Source organism: Schistocerca serialis, chromosome 3, assembly GCF_023864345.2.
Source record: "Schistocerca serialis cubense isolate TAMUIC-IGC-003099 chromosome 3, iqSchSeri2.2, whole genome shotgun sequence".
In the NCBI taxonomy this organism is placed as follows: domain Eukaryota; kingdom Metazoa; phylum Arthropoda; class Insecta; order Orthoptera; family Acrididae; genus Schistocerca; species Schistocerca serialis.
Genome location: NC_064640.1, coordinates 247,263,170 through 247,281,018, shown reverse-complemented (window position 1 = coordinate 247,281,018; position 17,849 = coordinate 247,263,170). Strand labels below are relative to the sequence as shown.

At 37.4% G+C, this 17,849-nt stretch overlaps 1 protein-coding gene across 1 annotated transcript in view; it reads left to right on the top strand.

Annotated features, from left to right (window-relative positions):
• Positions 1-16,907, top strand: part of LOC126469996 (bromodomain adjacent to zinc finger domain protein 2B-like) — a 296,201-nt gene extending 279,294 nt beyond the window's left edge. Inside the window, exon 33 of the mRNA XM_050097452.1 lies at positions 12,745-16,907. Coding sequence (XP_049953409.1) covers positions 12,745-12,925 — 181 coding nt within the window. The 3' untranslated portion in view covers positions 12,926-16,907. The remainder of the gene's footprint in view (positions 1-12,744) is intronic.
• The last annotated feature ends 942 nt before the right edge of the window (positions 16,908-17,849 follow it).

Below are 17,849 nucleotides of genomic sequence, written 5' to 3'. Positions count from 1 at the left end.
CTGCATAGAGGGAGGCATATTTAAAAGTAGGGTGTTGGATATTATTCAGTTTTCACACACTGGACCACAGACACCTCCATCCCAGTCTGACTGCAGGTGCAGCACTGTTGTCACTGAGGGCTGTAGCTTGTAGCTCCAACCAGAGTGGGACAGAGAAGACTGTGTGTGTGTGTGTGTGTGTGTGTGTATGTGTGTGTGTGTGTCTGTCTGATGAAGGACTTTATCCAACAGCTGAGTAATGTCCAATAGTCTACTTTTAAATGTGCCTGTTGGAAACTCAGTGCCTCCTCTGTGTGGTTAGTGGCAAATTATCCTAATCGTATTGTTGGTATTATTTGATGTAAGGGTGATATTATTAAGTGAAGGCCTTCTTTCAGAATTTTAGGTCTTTGTACATTGGTTTTCGGTTTGTAGTGGATTAAGTATTATGTATTTCTTTTTTTTTTCTCTCTGTTACATGTGCATGTGGTTTTAGGTGATTGTTCTGTAACCTTCGAAACCATGCCTGTCCATATGTTTCTCGTACTTTTATTTTGACCATTTTTGTCAATTTCAGCAACTTCTTCTTTATTTAAATGATTTAGTGCTGTCTGTATCTGCCATTTGTCCTTTATGGGCTGTATGTTTCTACAATTTTGGTCTTAAACCATTATCAAGTATCTACAAAAAGGAAGCACCATACATCCAGTGTATTAGCAGTCATTTAAGCATTAAACATAAAAACATGTCAAATCTTAGGATATGCTAGGGAAATGTAACCTATTTTAGAAAAAAATTATTGAGAGTACATTACGCTCTATGGGTCTCTGGTCCTGTGTGTATTTAAACATCACCCACCATTATTGTGCTTATGAGAGCAGGTGTCGTAACTGTCATAAAATTAGAAATGCTAGTCCCATTGGTAAGTGGGCACATCTTGAAAACAAGTTACATGAACAATAACAGAATGGTGATTGAGACATATGCCACATAGATAGGAACCTTTTTCATAGTTAGGAATATATAAAATTAACTATTGGGATTACTCTCAGTTTCATATTGGGCAAATGGAAAGGAATGTTAGCTTCTGGTCTAAAGAGCACACTACAATAAGTGATGGTAAACCACCACCTTTGCTCTTCTCTTAAAAGCTCCAACCACAAAGTACCTTCTATTAGTGAATCACTACAGATCTTGCATAAGGTACAGAAAGGTAAAGTCATGGACATGATAGAGGATATTTATACACCTTTAAGGAACAAGTCATGTAGAGTTGTAAATAAACAAAAAGATCTGTGAAATGGGAAATTTCTAGACAATTTTGCACCCATTCTGTGACAGTGTTGCAGGGCCATTGGACACACAGTCATTGCCATAGTGATAGGCTCTTGTGGCCATGATAAGGGGGGACCATATAGCTTTATAATAACAAACTATGGCAGTTTTATTATTTTCTTAGCCTTCTTTCATCTTATAACTCAACAACACAGTTTTTAACATTTTAATTATTTGACTAGTAAACTACACACCTTGGCTTTATTTTAATTTTATCTATTTTACCACTTTTATGCCTACATGGTCGAATAACACTCATGTGCACCGTCTATATATATTGAGTGTACCTACTTTGTATATTTGTGTATAAGACCTTTGCAACAGCTATGTGGTAGTCACATGTCCACATTGAACCTTTTGCGGCCATAATGTGTGTATTGAGTGTGATGGGATGTGAAATGTGTGTAGTTTTTAAAACAGTGACATGTTCCTATACTAATAGGGCTAATGCTTCTAATTTTGTGACAATTATGACACCTGCACCCATAAGCCCAATAATGGTGGACACTAATTAAATGTATGCAGGAGCAGAGAGCTTTATGGCATAATGTGCCATCAATGAATTTTTTGTTCACTAAGTTATATTTTCCTGGCGTATCGTAAAAACTGAATTGTTTTTATGTGTAATTCTTAAGTGATTGCTAATACAATGAATGTACGGTGCTTCCAGTTTGTAGATACATGATAATGGTCTAAGACCGACACTGTACAATCCCACATCCAATTCAGGAAAAACAACAGTTGCAGGCAGCACTAAATCATTTAAACTATCAATCACTGCTGTGGACCCTGTCTCAGCGAAGATCCTCACCTTCTTTTTTCTAGTTTATGTTGCCTAAGAATGAGCAATTGAATTAATAGTGTTTAGCAGATTGTTCATCATGCTAACAGAAGCATCATTGTGGCATGAACTCTGCAAGATGCTAAATTATTGAGAGCCATTCTGATCCATTCTTGCTCAGCAACTGTCCATAATTCAGAGAGTGGCTGGAGGAAGCTCCACAACATGACCAGAAGTACTCGTTAGAACTGAAATCATATGATTTTGTGGACCAGATGTTGCACTTGTGCCCCTCCATATCCGCATCCAGTGATGCCTGTGGGCTGAGGATAATATGGTTGCCGGTCAATACTGTTGGGCCTTCATGGCCTATTCAGGTGGGGTTTAGTTTTTAGATGTTGTACTATAGTCTTACTACAAATAACCATGTACTCAGCAATCATAATAGCAGTGACATAACTCCAGTCCTAAGCAGCAAGTGAAACTCTCACGGAGCGTGAACATTTTGTTTCGACCAATGTGTGGTGCTTGAAGACATAGTGGCTCCCAATAGACAAAGAACAAATTTCATTGATGACAACATAGTAAACACTCCACAGTTCCTTAGTCAGTTACGAGAAGAGACAACACCCAGCACATAACCACTGCTCTTTAGTGAGTTACAAAAATAGATAACACTTGGAAAGTAACTCTGTTGAAATCCACAAGCCATGGTACACTATGGGGTGGGCACAGCTGGTATAAAGCCTGGAGAGTATGTTGAGGGAAGGTGGGAAGGAAAAGCATGTGTTCTGACTGATGCCACTGGGCATGGCTGCCATAGATCACAGAGTAGATGCTGAGAAAATGTGGAACTAGTCATTGAGTGATGTTTTAAATAGGCAGGCAGAAGGACTTCTGTGCGTAGCATGTGACTTTATTGCAGCATTATGGTCATAGCGGCTTTTTCTGCTGGTTGTGAGACTGGTGCATTGTGTGGTGGCTGCAGAAGAGAATGTGGACAATAAGCCAGCATGTTCTAGCCATTGTGCAGGAAGTTCCCATACATGTGGTGCATGTACCAGTCAGTACTGGCTTGCCGGCATGTAGGTTAGGCTACTGGAGCCTGTTGATACACCAGTAACAGACGGACATCTGGTTTGAGAAGTAGTCAGCGAACGGCCATAGATGTGCCCTCCCTTCCACCTTTGGAATGTGATGGCAGAGCCATCTCAATAACAGCTGTAGATTGTTCATCCCCTTCCCTCTTCGGGAAAGAGATGGAGGAGTCATTTTAGTGTCAGTGCATTGTGTCATGGGGCTGGTGCGTCAAGGTGCTTGTCGTGGTGCTAGTACATGGTGGCTGGTTCACTCTTGGCAGCAGAACTTGCCTGCCCCCCTTCCCCCACCCTCCGACTACCCATCTTGGGGAAGGATGGCAATGTCACACAATGCTGGAAAGCACTGTTGATAGGAATCTATGTGGTAGAGGTGCCTCCCCTGGTTTGGCATAGAGGATGTCCCAGGGTGTGGGGAATGTATGGTGGCTACAACCCTGACTCCAGCATATGGGCTGTGAGGTTGTGAGATGGTGTCAAATGAGGCATTCTGTTAAATGTTTGCAAGACAACCAGAACAAGGGGTGCCACATGAGAGTGTCTGATGAAAATACCATAGTTAGAGTCACCCTGTAGTACATCTGCATAACTACAGTGCAGTTCACAATTAAGTGCCTGGTAGAGGGTTCATTGGACCATCTTCAAGCTATTTCTCTACTGTTGCACTCTCAAAGAGCCCCAGAAAAATGAACTCTTAAATATTTTTGTGTGAACTCTGATTTATTTTATTTTATTAAATGAGCATTTCTCCCTATGCAAGTGGGCACTAACAGACTATTTTTGCAATCACGGGAGAAAGCTGGTGATTGAAATTTTGTAAAAAAGATCCTGGCACAATGAAAAACACATTTGTTTTAATGAGCCACCTGCTTGCACATCATTTCTGTGACACACTCGCCCCTATTTCACGACAATGCAAAACAAGCTGCCGATCTTTGGACTTTTTCAATGCCCTCTGTCAATCCTATCTGATGTATATCCCATACCGAACGGTAGTACTTCAGAAGACAACAGATCCGTGTAGTGTAGGCAGTCTCTTTAGGAGACCTGTGGCATCTTGTAAGCATTCTACCAATAAACTGCAGTCTTTGCTTACCTTTCTCCACAGCATTATCTGTGTGATAGATCCAGTTTAAGTGATTTACAATTTTCATCCTTAAGTATTTACTTCAATTTACAACCTTTATATATGTGTGATTTATCGTGTAACCAAAATTTAGCAGATTCCTTTCACTACTCATGTGAATGACTTCACACTTTTCATTATTTACAGTCGACTGGCACTTTTCGCATCATACAGATATCTTATTTAAAACATTTTGCAATTCAAAATAACAGCATCACCTGAAAACAGTCTAAGAGGGGTGCTCAGATTTTCTCCTAAATCCTTCATATAGATTAGGAACAGTAGAGGACCTATAACAATTCGTTGGAGAACACCAGTTATCACATCTGTTTGACTCAGTGACTTTCCATCAGTTACTAAGAACTGTGACCTTTATGACAGGAAATCATGGACCCAGTTGCAAAACTGAGATGATATTCCATAAGCATGTAGTTTGATTATAAGTTCCTTGTGAGGAATGGCGTCAAAAGCCTTCTGGGGATCTAAAAATATGGAATCCATTTGAGATCCCCTGTTGATAGCACTCATTACTTCATGTGAATAAAGAGCTCGTTGTGTTTCACAAGAATGATATTTTCTGAATTTGAGCTGATTATTTGTCAATAAATCATTTTCTTAGAGGTACCCATATTCACTAGATTATAAGATGACATTATTTTTTTTCCAAACTCATCATGTGAAACATACAGGTGTCTTATATTTGCAAATTATAAACTAATACTGCTGAGTTCAGCATTTTTATGTTGTTTAGCAGAGTTTATAGGGATAGTCTTCATATATTGGGGTTGTCTTACATTTAGAGATGAAGCTTTGGCTGTTGAGGTCACATCCAGATTTATTTTGAAGAATATGGAGGAGAATTTAATGATACTCATGTCCCAACAGGCTTGAGATTTCCAGTATGCCAAAGCGCTTGATGCAGTATCAACACTGCTCAAACAATTACTGACATTGACTTGCATGGCATTAGTGCAAAAGATATGCGAGAAACTATGAACTAGCCACGACAAGTCTATTACTCTGATTAAAATTTGACAGTTTTGTGAAACACGGGAGGAAATAGCATTAAATTCTATCATCTTAAAAACTTTGGTATTTAAACATGTTTGCAATAAAAAATTCTTGTACATATGGATACCATATACAAACATTAATTCTGCTCCTTTAGTAAAGGTAACATTCAAAAACAGAAATGCTGTCCTACAAAAAACATTAGTTGATTCAGAAGCCAGACCCACATATTATTTAGATGTGAGAGACTGCAATGATTTAGCATGTGGATTGCAAATGAGAAATTCAGTCACTGTTCACATATTAGAAAACAAGATAAAAACGTTAACAGCTTTTAATCAGCTTTAGAACATGATGGTAAAATTCAGTTGAAACAAGAAGGAAAAGTAGTTCAGAATGAAATGTCTAGCAAAAGAAATAAACCATATTAAACTGCCTGTAACTGTTATTGTGAGAACAAATTGCAATGGCAAGACCCATTGTGGAGATATTACCAACAGATCTCACTAGATCACAGGATGAGTGAAAGCTTGAGAATGGGACTCAATTATAATTGTGATCTTTTATTTATGGTGTTTTTAAACATGACTTGCACACTAGAAGATATTGCAGACTGCTTTTCACAGTTGCTCAAGCCCAGCACTATGGAAGGTTTGGAAGGGGAAGGTGACACTAGCTTGGCTTAGAGCTATGATGATTGCAGGGAGAGGAGCGGTGAGCGAGCAGCAAATTTTGTCGTGTTGCTGACTATAGGAATCTATACCACATTATTTGGATTTTTATGAACATCTACCACATGTGAACTGCAGTTTGCCTGAGTCCAATTGTAGTCAGAATCAAACTGACTTTAAAGTTAGACATATGCTCAACAATAGTATTCATTTCTGTGTGATTGTAAAACTTGAGATAGGAGCCAGTGGCATACTAATGTGTTTCTTGCTGCAGTGTTAATGCTCATTGTGGAATGATGTGAATGAAAGGGTATGTGTCAGCTAGTTCTACACAGCCAATGCAGGAGTGGTAGGCAGGTGACATGTTTGGAAGCATGAGATATTGTGGCATTTCCACATCAGTGAAGAAGCAAAATCTGATATGTATTCAGAAAAAAACAGTTGTGTTCTTAGGTCCCACCACAATGACAAACTTATAAGTAGCAACATATTCGGAAGAAGTAGACAAATATTTGTGACAATGAAGATATAAATTTCCTAGCTGTGTTATTAGGATGTTGTTGTTGTTGTTGTTGTTGTTGTTGGTGGTGGTGGTGGTGGTGATTAAAAATAGTGGTACCACAGACTACAGGATCAGTAAGCAAAAAAGGTAGCTAAGGAAATGGTCCAAAAATTAAGGTAAACAATTTCTTTTCATTTGTTTTATTTTTCCTAATATTATCAAAATGTAAACAGTCAATAAATGTCATAAGTTTAGAATAGATAAAGCTAACTTTTTTGGCAGATACTTTTTGTCAATAAAGTAGTTTGTAATTTTAATTAGTCAGAATATGTTAAAAATACATTTTTCTCAAGGTGCCTCTAAAAAAAGGGGGGGGGGCGTCATCTTATATTCAGGGTCGTCTTATACTCAGGCAAATATGGTTGCTAACCTACTGCAAATCAGTGTTAGTGATATGAGTCTTTAATTCAGTGGCTAATTCTTATGTCCTTTCTTGGGTATTGGTGTGACCTGTGCGACTTCCCAGTGTTTAGGTTCCTATCTTTCAACAAACGAGTGGTTGTGTATGATTGCTAAGTATGGAGCCATTATATCATCATATGCTGAAAGGAACCTAAATGATATACAATTTGGACTGGAGGACTTAATTTATTAAGTTATTTAAGCTGCTTTACTACAGTGAGGATATACCCTTCTAAGCTACCCACGTTGGCAGCTGTTCTTAATTTGAATTCTGGAACATGTACTTCAACTTCTTTGGTGAAGGAATTTTGGAAAACAGTGTTTTGTAACTCTGACTTAGTGGCACTGTCATCAGTAACATTACCATTCCTGCCGTACAGTGAAGGTGTTGATTGTCTTGTCACTGGTGTACTTTACATATGACCAATATCTTTTTGGATTTTCTGCCAGATTTTGAGATAGCGTTCTGTTGTGTAAAGTCTCTCGCATTGACGCCTGTGCTAAATTTTGAGCTTCAGTAAAACATTGACAATCTTGGAGATTTTGTATTCTTTTAAACTAGACGTGCTTTCTACATTGCTTCCACAGCAGTGTTCTGACCTGTTTTGTGCCCTGTGGGGGATGAGGACCATCTCTCATTAATTAATGTGATATATATCTCTCAACTGCTATTTATCTGTTTCTCTGAATTTGAGCCACATCTGGTCTATACACGTGCACTTTGGAATAAGTGGAGACTGTCTCTTAGGAAGGTTCCAGTGAAATTTTATCTGCTTTCAGTCTTGCTTCAGCTACCATGTGGACACAAATCCTTGCATCTGTAATGATGCCCTTTATTTGCTCAGGATTGTTTGTTGCTAAGAGGTGAGGTATGTTTTCACTACCATTTACACTTTGAGTGGGCTCATGAGCTAATTGTTCAAAATAATTTTTCAGAGAAAGCAATACAATTTTGGACTATATTTTATGCCTGCCACTGGCTTTGAAGATGTATTTTCGCCAAAACATTGGGGGTAGATTGAAGTCACCACCAGCTATGATACTATGAGAGGGGTACCCACTTGAATTGAGTGCAAACTTCCGTTGAACTGCACAGCAACTGAATCGCATGAATTTGGTTGGAGGGGGGGAGGGTTTCAGTAAAATTAGTTATTAATTTATTTCAGTTGGCGAGTATAACCTTGACCAATACTGAATTGCAGGAACTATCTATATCAATTTCACTACGTGGTAAACTACGTTTAACAGCAGTAACCCCTCCACCACCAATATTATTTAATCTATCTTCCTGAACACCATTAGTTCCTCTGCAAAAATTTTGACTTAATGTATCTCCAGTTTTAGTCAGCTTTCTGTACCTATAACAATTTGAGCTTCAGATATTTCTGTTAGCACTTGGAGCTCTGGTCCTTTCCAGACACGACAATTTACAGCTACAATAGCAACCTCTGCTAGGTCTACCCCCATCCTGTGTTTGCCCTGCACCCTTTTAGACTAATCCCCTTTCTGTAATTTCCAAGACCCTCTAACTTAAAGAACCACCCAGTCCATTCTACAGATCTCAGCCACACCCTGCATTGAGAGACCCCTGACTTCTGCAATGGGACCTGATACACTACCCTGTGATGCAAGTCAAGGATTCTGCAGCTTATGCAGTTTCAGAACCATCTGGACCTCTGATTCAGACCCTCCATTTGGCTTTGTGCCAATGGTTCGCAATCAGTTGCATCGATGATGCTACAGATGGCGAGCTCTGCCTTCATTTCACAAGTAAAACTGGCAGTCTTACCACTTACGATGCTTGCCCAAAAGCAGAGATAATCTCTCTGGTCTGTTGCGGTGCCATATGCAGGTATTTGACCCTGGAGGCACACTGGGGACAGCTGCTAGGCACCCCTGGTGCTGCAGTGATGCTATCCAGTGCCTGACTGTGTGACTACACATGGAGCCACCAGCTTCAGGAGTCCCAGAGAGATGACCAAGCGGAGGCACCAGAAAGGCATTCTGTTGCATGGGTGCAAGAAAACCAGGTAGAATTATGCCATGTTGGGGTGTATGATGACCATACATTAATGAGAGTGATGTGTTAGTGCACCAAGGATGTGGAAAGGGTGTTGAGGAAAAAAGTACCATATACGTGGAGAACAGTACAAGGATTTGTCCAAACTATCTGGAAACCTCGTTGCTAACAACAGAGAATGGAACATGGCAAACATGGAACATCACCAAAGACAGGAATGTAGTGTCACCAATAGCGGAAATGCAATGTCGCAAAGATGGAATCTTTGTTGCCAATGACAGAAATGTATGTTGTGAAGTGAAACTTCATTGCCAATGATGAAAATGTAATGCTGCAATCATGGGGACTTGTTGTCAGTGATAGAAATTGCCAGATCTGTTGAAAGGAGGATATTGCAGAGGAGTTTTATCCTCATTGCTAATTTGTTTTGGAATAAAAGCATTGTAGAAAAGTTTTGCCCTCATCAACAGTCCTGTAGTATTTATAGTATTAATACAAATAACTGTGTACCCAGTAATCACAACCTCAGTCCTAATTGCCAACTAGAACCTTAGCCAAGAACCTTAGCCATGCACTGGTGTATGGTGCATGAAGAGAGACTGGCTTCCAAGTAAGCTAAGAACTGATTTTGTTGATGACAACTTCACTAAAGAACAGATAACACTTGGCAAGTAACTGTCCAGTTCTTTAGTGAGCTACAATAAGAGACAACACTTGGCAAGTAACCACAGTTTTTTAGTGAGTCACAGAAAGAGATAACGTTTGACAAATAACTGTTCAAGTCCACAAGTGCTGGCTGTTGTATGGTTCAACACAGAATGGCTAACAGAAGATGTTCCATGTGTGATGCATAGAATGAGCTACTGAGTGCGAAGAGCATAAAGGCTGGAGCATGGGCTTTGAAGGATGACCATGAACTCTGGCTGATGCAGCTGGGTGCTGCCAGCATAGAGCTCAGAATGGACACTGAGTGAATACTGAGCTAGTCGTTGAGTGGTATTTTAAATAGGCAAGTGAAAGGATTTCTGCATGGAGCACAACTTGATTGCTGTGCTACAGTTGTTGCAGTGCGGCTGCTGGTGGTGACACTGGTGTCTGATGTTGCAGCTGCAGGAGGTAAAATGTACAAAAAGCGACCACATTTTGGTCATTGTCCAGAAAGTTTACATACACCTAGTGCACGCACCAGCAAGTGCTGGTTTGCCAGCACTTATGCTGGTTGACTGGAGCTGTCAAGTTGCCAGTCACAGATGTATGTCTGGTTGCAGAGGTAGTTGGCTATGCCATAGATGCAGCACTGGATGTTTACTTAAATGTCTGTGGACTGTTCATTAAATTACAGTGATATAAATAGATATGGGGTGGGTTGTTGTGTTGCATTGTGCCTATCATGGTGCTGTGAGTGAACAAAATGATGCCCTTGATCAGTGTTTATGACATATGTACCAGTGGCACTATATCATCCCATATAATAGTCTCTGTATGAAGCTACAACTAGGGAACTGAACTGTAGACAGCTTGCAAATCAAATTTTGTCATCTGATGTGCTTCTGGTTTACTTGTGTCAACTTAAATTGTGATTTGTCAGTTGAAATGCCTTTCCTCTTGCTTCAAATATCCATTGGTTGTGTTCCTGTGCAGGAGTTGGTCTGTGTGCTCTGTGGCACTCAATTATCAGAGGTGTGTGATAGTGGCTTTTGTACATACTGTGAGGACATAACATTAGTGTTAATGTGTTGTACTTTGCAGTGGAACTGATCACTAACAGCTACCCCATGGCCTGCCAATTTGTTGTTGATGCTAGCTTATTGGAACTGTTGACAGTTATTTCTTACTGACAGTTTATTGAATCAAGGCAGTCTAGGTAGATCCTCGACATGGTTGTCCATAAAAATTCAATGCTTGCACAACTTTGGAGATGGAGTTCTCATGAGCCTAAAAATGATAATCTCATTGTGATCAAATCTACTGAGGTGTCAAGTTACCTCCACCCTGTATATAACTCTCACTGAGACAGCTAGTGTAATCAAAGTGTTCCATCTGCTAAACTAATTGTCCTGTGTCTCTCCAGTTCTTCATATGGTTATTAATGATGAAAAACCCTAGGAGAAATGTAAGTAATTGTTGAAAAGATAGACACCCTTTTACCTGTGTGACAAAGTGCTGAGAAATTTATACGTGTATAAACTCAGTGCTGACTACTAGGTATCCATACTTTCATTTTTATTTGTAACATGAATTTTTAGATTTAGTGTAAACACGGTAAATGTCGTGTATCCAGCAGAAATAGTACAAAACAAAGATTTGAAAATATGCATTGACATGAAATGTAGTTGACAACCAAGTGATGTTCCTTTTGCTAAAGTGGTATGACGGTTATTTATAATCAAGAGTTAAAGAAAACAACACGTTACTGCACTTGTAGTACCAAACCTTTACTCCACAGTCACACCTGAACAGACATGAGCACTGATAATAAAAATATTGGTCAATAAATACACTATAGAATACAATAACGCCCTTTAAAGTATTCATCAAGTCTTGCTTGCTCACATGATCTGAGTACACAGTATCTGTACCCTGTTATTCACAAAAGGCTGGACCTAACACTGCACTGTTTTGCCAATTTTGGTGTCAAATGAAAATTGCATAGTGCAGACCCTGGAGACTGGGAGTGGTACTCTAGAACTATCCATAGTCAACACCGATAAAAAGTAAATGACACTCTATATTTTATGTGGTGTTGATTTGTCATGTAGAGTTTCTGTGTGGACAGTATTGCAGGACATTCAATGTGACTGTTGCTGCAGGAATGTGTCTGTAGAATCTGAGAGTAGTTCTCTCCGTCACAGTATGACCATGTGGAACTTAATAAAACCATAATGCATCCCAGTCATTGCATGCCCAAAAGACTATAGTAACTATAGCAGATGATTATGATGATGAAACTTTCTAGCGTGTTGGTAATCCTGTGTAATTCCATTCTGCCAACTTGTTCAGCATTGGTTCATAAGTACATGTCATCAGTAGCAGTGATTCTATTTAGCATTGGCCCCTTCTTCTCTTGATGTCATACTGAATATGATTTACAGATTTTGTACTGGGCACATATTCATAATGCATTTAGATACAATTTTAAATATAAATAAATACTTGTGTAGAAATTTCAAAATGGATGCATAATAAGAACCTGTGTGTGCTTGTAACTTCACCCCCTACCCTAGCCCTTATACACACTGATGAAATAAAATGCCTGGATAGTTTATAGCCCTGAAATACAAGAAACATCACTTGAGGGAACAGTAAAATTATGAGAGAGAATTGCTGATCAGCACTTACCTTCAGGAAGCAAAATTGTTTATACTGCTGATAAGCATACATAAAAATAGAGGAAACTACCATTAGCTTTCTGAACTATTAGTTTGAGAGAGAGAGAGAGGAAGTAGCAAGTAGAAAATTTAGATCAAGCATACACATGCACATATGATACCACAGAAAGTGTAAGTAATCATGACATACTGAAATAACAATTAGTGTTTCAGTTGATACTAGACTATTGTAATTCCAGTAGAGTGAGCTGAATTACAAATTGTGTTGTTACTGTGGTGGCTCATTTTTCTTTTCAGGTATTTGTACTATAGTGAATATTAAGCTTTTCATTGTGGTTGTGGGGCCATGATTTGCAGTGACGTCAATTTTCCAATTTTCGTTGTGTTAGGAATTGTATGAAAGTCAAACTCATGTATTATTAATTTTGCAGGTACAAATCTCGTGAAGAATTTTGTGCAGATGTGAGGCTCATTTTTAACAACTGTGAAACATTCAATGAAGATGATTCTCCTGTTGGAAAAGCTGGTCACAGTATGCGTTCATTTTTTGAGACCCGGTGGAGTGAACTGAATGGAAACCATCAAAAACCAAGCACTACTACTTCAACATAAATTTAAAGCCCTGTACTAATGTGAAAATGAAATGTGTGTGCGTGTGTGTTATACTGTTTTAATGTGCAGACCCGGTTCTCGTGTTACTGTGTCTTTAACTTGAAGGAATACAAGGTATTTTCTGTGATCTGGCGAAAAAATACACGAACAACCTTTTTATTAAGTCACACTTCTGCCAGCAGTGTTCTGCAAGATACAATTAGTCATTTTTTTTAATTCTGATGTAATATTTAAATCTGTTGTAGTGAAATGCTACTGTAATATTAATTGAATTATTTATTCAGTTGATAGTTTTCTGAAATTAGAAATGCTTGGTGGACTTGTAATTCAGTGCACTAGTGTGTTTAAGTAAAACATTTTTAAATACTTTTTTAAATACGAAGTGTGAATCAAGAGTGAAAAAGACAATGTGAATGGCCATATCGATGTGCAGAGTATATTTTGACTCATTACATTAAGTATTTTTCTGGTGACTGATATGCGTCTCGTATACCTGCTTAATTTCCCAGTTTTAGGTTTAATAATTCTACATCTGCCATATGTGATAGGCAGACAAAAATGTTTGCCCATAAATGTTTAACTTGTTTTAAGGTGCGTATATATATGAATATATATTTTGTATTTACTCTTTTGTTAGAAGGATTCCAAAATTTAAATGCTAAATGTGAGATTCCTGTTAAAACTGCTTTGTTGTCTTCAGCATAACCATTCCAGTGAAGCATCATAATGAAGTAAAATATATTCTACATGTAAAAACAGTCATTGTAGATATGCGAGTCCCTGTGTTGTTTTTAATTTGTAAAATAATTGATAATTTATTACTTTTTGTGTAAATATTTCATTTTATCAAAACATTGAAGTAACTGCATATGTCCATGACAGTTCTGATTTATTTCATAGTTGCAGAAACAAAAACTCATTCTTTTTAGTTCAGTATCATCCAAGAAACCTTTATTCATATAATCTATATTTTCTGTTATCTTAGTTTGCTGAAAGATTATACACTTATGAACACAGAAAGTCTGGGTATAAATTGTTGTTCATTGATACCTCTCTGCATTCCCTTGAGATGTAACTAGTGATCCAACACACTTGCAGTAAAATGTGTATATAAAATATTATTTCAAAGTACAATTTCATAATTATTTGTAGAAGTCTTTAGCAACAGAATTTTGTGTGGCTGTTACGAATATATGTCACTTTATTTTGTGACTGCTTTTTGCTCATTACTGTTACATTTAATTCAGAAATGGAAGCTATGTATACAGAATTTCATTTATGACTGTCTTAAATGAAGAACCTCAGCAGTTATATGTTGTGAAGTGAGATGTGTCTGCTTGCAGAATCCTATTTTCCCATTGAAAATAAAGCAATGTAAAGCCAGTACAATTTCAAAATATATTGAAGTTCACTACAGTATTAGTTTTATGTACTGCTCCATATTAGTTCTGGCAATGAAGCAGTTATTGTAGAGCAAGGAAATGCTGGTAACATAAAACACTTCTACCTTGTGGATGTATGGAAAAGTAGCATGCTATTGTTAAATTGTAAATGTATATAGACATTGATGTTATGTAGCTGCTGTTATGTCACATCTGTTACAGTGTGTTACATTGTTATACATACATTTAATTTTTCATGTTGAAGGTTGAATTTACTGAGATTTTTGTACAGCTGGACGGAATCTGGATTGATGCAGGTGTGCTTATTTTTCTATCTCTGTGACTTTATGCCGTACTTGTGTAAAATATATTGAATATGGCTCATACCTAATACTCCTTTCTTAAAGTGTAAAAAAAAAAAGAAAAATACTATGTAAGTAAGGTTCATAGCAAGAGTTCACATATGGGCGGCATTTGATAAAATTTTCATTTTAAATCTGCTGCTTACACTGGAGAGGACTGATGCACTCTTCCATTAATTTGCATAATTTGCAAGAAATTGTAGAGTGAAGCTTGGGCTTCCTTTACATTTCATATCCTTAAAAATGCTTAGAAAAAAAATCTGGAGTTTTTTCCTTAGCGATGCATAGTGGAAGAATAAGTTGAAATTTCCTTTCAGTTAACCAAATACATATTGCCACAACAAAGGCACCATGATGGGTAATAAATTTAAGAGCAGTATGTGTCACATATTGTTGCTACAAATTTGTTGTGTGACACTGTTGTTTTAATTTCTTCCATGATTGGTTAATGTTGATACACTGGATGTTGTTATACATCGTATTCACATGCCCCTTTTCAATTTGAGAGAAAGGGGCATGTAGCTAGGTAATAAAACATAAAAATCCAGTATCAGATTCATGAGTGGTTAGTTTTAACATTATGAACATCGTTTCCATTATTTTGGTACTTGTTGTGCCTTTTCATGCTTATACTGTTACCTGATAATGCCGCAGGTATCAACAAAGTCTCAGTGTTCACTACTTAGCAGCAAAACACCCAAATGCTGTGAGCAGTCCCCGTTTTTAGGCTTGATGTAAGCCGTGATAAATGACTAGGCTCATATACATGATTTTGCCTTACCAGAAGGAACACTTTACCATCAGATAGTTATTTACTGTTGTTGGGAACTGTACATGTAAACTGAGATGAGATATTCTCTGCTTGTACTGTAATGAGTAGTGTTAGAAATTTGATTTTAAAGGCCATTATTAATACTTTATGTAGGTTTAATGGCAGATATATGAGGCAGTAAGAAGTTTGTGCATCACTTTCAATTGCAATGAAAGGAAAATGTTTTTTGTTCTAACTGTGGTACTTACTTGAGGTTTAGTGAAGCAACAGTTACGGTAAATACCTACCATGTATTAGTTTCAATACCAAATCATTTCAGCAATGGAGATTTCACTGAAATAATTTGGCAATGGATAAATTGTTCCTTGTGGATATACACTGGAGTATTCATGAAAATAAATCACAGACAGATGGATTTTTCATTTTCAGTGACTGGAGACTATTATATCTTTTTAGTGCACATTATTTTGACAGTAATCATGTAAAAAAAACTTCTTGGTTTTATAGGGGCACATCAAAATTTACTACCTCGTCCTTGCTCTCGAGGTTACACATGATAATCTCAAAGCACTTTGTCCATCCACAAGTACAACTGAAATTTAGGGAGTGGTGCTATAAGCTTTTAAGCATGTAGTATTTTATTTTCCAAATTTAAGGAAAACAATCACAGATTGTGAAATTGTGCTTTGAAATGTTGAGTTGATATGATGCCACAGCTGAGAGTTCATGAGAACTTGTGATTTTTGTACTACTGTTTTGTTTTCATTGTAGATGGTTTCTTTACATTAAATTTTCAGTTGAAGTTCTCAGGAAGAAGAATTTACTCCCAATTTCATTTCTCTTATTTTGTAAGAACAAGTTAGATGAATGAGTTTTATAAACCAAAATGCAGTGTGCCTACAAACACCTTTTGCACAGAACTTCTACTGTGCTGCCTGGTATTAAGTATAATGTGGATATTGTCACTGTTGTGACAGGAACTCAGAAAGTGTTGATTAAAAGAAAAAAGAATATATAATATATATATGTGAATATAAATTGCCAAATAGACTGTATGAAGTGAAATAATTTTTTTCTAATGAGATACTTATGGGCATTTAACTTGTGACAAAAAAGAAGTTGTAAATATTTATTTTTTGGTGTTTTATAATTTCTGCTAAGGTAGATCCCACTTTTTTTTTAAGTAGAACACCTATAGCCGTTAATTGTTATATTTCCCTGTAACCTTGTACCAGACAACCTGCATCTGATTACCTGCCATTCTACATCAAGTCTGTAATGGAAGAGTCATTTAAGAATAATATTGTGTGTGAAATATTTAATATATTTACTTATGTGAGAGTACATGAGGAAAATGGGATAAATATCTGCAGATGAAATGTTGACTCCTGAACTGAAAAGTGTAAATGTTAATATATGAAATGATTTTCAAAATGATTTATTAAAGATGATTAATTATGTGTAAACATTGCTGATTCGTCAAACAGCCACTTTGTGTTTCTGACCCTGAACAAAATTACTCTGAAGTAAGATAAAGCTATTGATAGGAACCATATAGATGATATTCTGGTTTACGCAGAAGAGGTAATATTTAATTCTACTGAATTAAGTGGAACATAAGATATAAACTGTTGTTATGCTTTTCAGTCAGTTCTAGAACCATATCCGTTGGTTTTTAAACCTTGGGATTCCATTTTCATAATAATTAGAACACAAGGTAACAGTTCACTGAATAGTAGATGTGTAAGTCATTAAAGGCACATTAACAAGGCTAAGAACTTTGCCAGTGTATGGACAAATCCGTATTCACATAGACACATACGTAAAAGGATTCGTCCAAAAACTAATGATGTGCTCCCTCTTGTTTATGTGCTTTTCGACGAATCCTCCACTATTCAATGAGTTCTTATCTTTACTCCTAAGTTATTCACATTCTACCAGGACTTTCCATTACCATATTTATCAGTGTTTAGATGTAGGTAACCCTATGTTATAGCTTACTACACTCAAATGGTTGTGCCCAAAAAAATGTACCAAGAAGGAGTGGAAAGGGGAGAGGAAAGAGAGAGAAAGAGAGAAAGGGGGGGGGGAGAAAGAGGGAGAGACTAATCAGCTGGAACACAGATCAAATAATGAGTTGTTTGTCACGGGAAGGAATAATTCTGATGACAGAACAATTACTTTTTTTGTGGCTGTAGTGTTTTATGTTTCTGATTATCATGCAGATACGATGCACTCTAGTCAGTAGTCAGGCTCCTTGATGTAATGGTAAAGTGCATGACGGGGATCCGAGAGGTTGCAGGATCGAGTCCCAACTGGATAATAGAAATATTCAGTCTGCCTTTAATCTACCTTCACATCTCACTAATGTGAGGAGTTACCAGGAATACAACATGATTCAGATTCCA